The sequence below is a fragment of the Lupinus angustifolius genome, chromosome LG01, assembly GCF_001865875.1.
Source record: "Lupinus angustifolius cultivar Tanjil chromosome LG01, LupAngTanjil_v1.0, whole genome shotgun sequence".
NCBI lineage: Eukaryota > Viridiplantae > Streptophyta > Magnoliopsida > Fabales > Fabaceae > Lupinus > Lupinus angustifolius.
The window spans coordinates 34,318,116-34,319,995 of NC_032009.1; the positions used below are offsets into that span (position 1 = coordinate 34,318,116).

At 38.8% G+C, this 1,880-nt stretch overlaps 1 protein-coding gene across 1 annotated transcript; it reads left to right on the forward strand.

The window, feature by feature from the left end:
- LOC109362110 lies at nt 359-1,672 on the forward strand. The gene has a single exon (XM_019607684.1). It carries the CDS (start codon nt 430-432, stop codon nt 1,183-1,185), a length of 756 nt encoding a protein of 251 aa, XP_019463229.1. The 5' UTR covers nt 359-429; the 3' UTR covers nt 1,186-1,672.

Sequence of the window (1,880 nt, forward strand, 5' to 3'; positions counted from 1 at the left end):
ATTTATAACTAAGTACCACCGGATGGGGATCTGCTGTCCCCAACTAATCAGAAGTAAAATGGATAAAGTTATGAATATTTAATTTTTTTAACTGACGTGGCATAATAGGATTGGTCTGTGACAGCAGATCCTTATCCAAGTAGCACCACAACCCTTGTTTTTTCACTCACTTCAACTTCAACTTTAATACTTCCACTGTTACATTCACATTCATTCACTTCATTTACTCCCATTTCACCTTCTAGTGTGAAGTTCACATAGTATATGAGGGACGAGGGAAAAAATTTATAAATAGAAAATGTTCATAAAATAATGTTTAAGGTTTTGGTTTAGTGTGTTTCACTCGTGCTCTCCGCTCTTCTTTGTCGCAGTTTGGTCCAACATAATTCATATCTCTATTATTCCTGCATTCATTTTCACAAACACAACATGCTCGAGATTCAACCTCTGCCGGAGGCCCAAGTTAACGGCGGCACCGGAGGATTCGGATCCAAGCGCCAAAGAAAACCAAGTGTCAGATTAGGTGATATCGGAGGAGGACCACCCTACGCCGATTCTCACTATCACCCTCACCGCAACAACAACACCCATAAGCGCTATAAGCCTCACCCTTTCTTCAATGACCCTAATTCTTCGATTAAACCCTCAAAGATTCGACCTTTGACCAATTTGACACGCTTCCAAACCCTAGACCGCGATGGAGAACGTGGGCACGTTGACTCCCTCGCAATCGGAACCTGGAGAATGAAGGAATCATGTAAGAAGAAGGGTCTCATCAAGAGAGCAAGATTAAATTGGGTTTCAACAGATGAAGATATGGGTTTTGATGTGCAAAATTCAGAAAGCGCTTTCAGTGAAGAACATAGCCCTGTGGAGAATTTTGGGGTTGATGAGTTGCAATTGCAGCATCATAGAAGGTCTTCTTCATTTATGGGTTCTGGTGGGACTTCTGATACTGATGATACAAGGGATTGGAACAAGAACAATGGTGAAGATGGGGTTAGGGTTTGGCTTAGTGGGTTGGGGCTAAGTCGTTATTTTTCGGTGTTTCGAGTGCATGAGGTTGATTATGAGATTTTGCCAATGTTGACATTAGAGGATCTTAAAGATATGGGCATTAGTGCTGTTGGCACTAGAAGGAAAATGTACTCTGCAATTCTAAAGCTTGGAGAAGGGTTCTCCTAAAAAGATCAGCTGTTTTGTTCCGTTTTCGAAAGGCAACCTTGGCACAATAGTTAAAGTTGTTTGATTCGTGGAATCAACCTCTTGCGAATGTAAGCTAAAGCTGTCTATGATAGACTCACATAGCCGGAGCTATATAGAACCATGTTGTCCTGTTTTGTATGTTAGCTAGCATGGGAGGATTCTCAGCCATAGCAAATTTAGAAGCATGTGTCTGAAATGAGGTTCTAGTGTTTTCTCCCTTAGAACTGGTTTTTTTTGTAGGTTTGGATTTTATAGGTTCTTGTTCTTGCATGTTCTTATTTGAGAAACATCCTTCTTTGAAATTAGTTCAAGTGCATATAGCTTTGCGAATTTTGTTGGAGTAATTAACTAATTATAGTTGTATTCTCATTCATAACTCTTTCAGAGTATTTGAGGAAAAGGAAACTTGTTAAGACTTTTTTGGAAAGTTTTTCCTTAAAAAGTAAAGGGATGTGTGTTTTCTTTATGGTTTTAATTTTGATGCAGTGTAAAAGTTGTTTACATGCTCATCCAATCATAACACTTATAGTTTAATTTATGGCGCAAAAAAGTTGACATAAACAGTATAACAAACTTAAACACTTGCAAGCTTGTAACACTGTAGTGGTAGAATTTGGTGTTTGACTGCTCAGCATTGTTTGTGTTTAACTGAGGTTTTTGGAATTAATAAACCT

Excerpts from the sequence above, each read along its gene's own strand:
- LOC109362110 (XM_019607684.1), top strand. The coding sequence starts at position 430 with ATGCTCGAGATTCAACCTCTGCCGGAGGCCCAAGTTAACGGCGGCACC.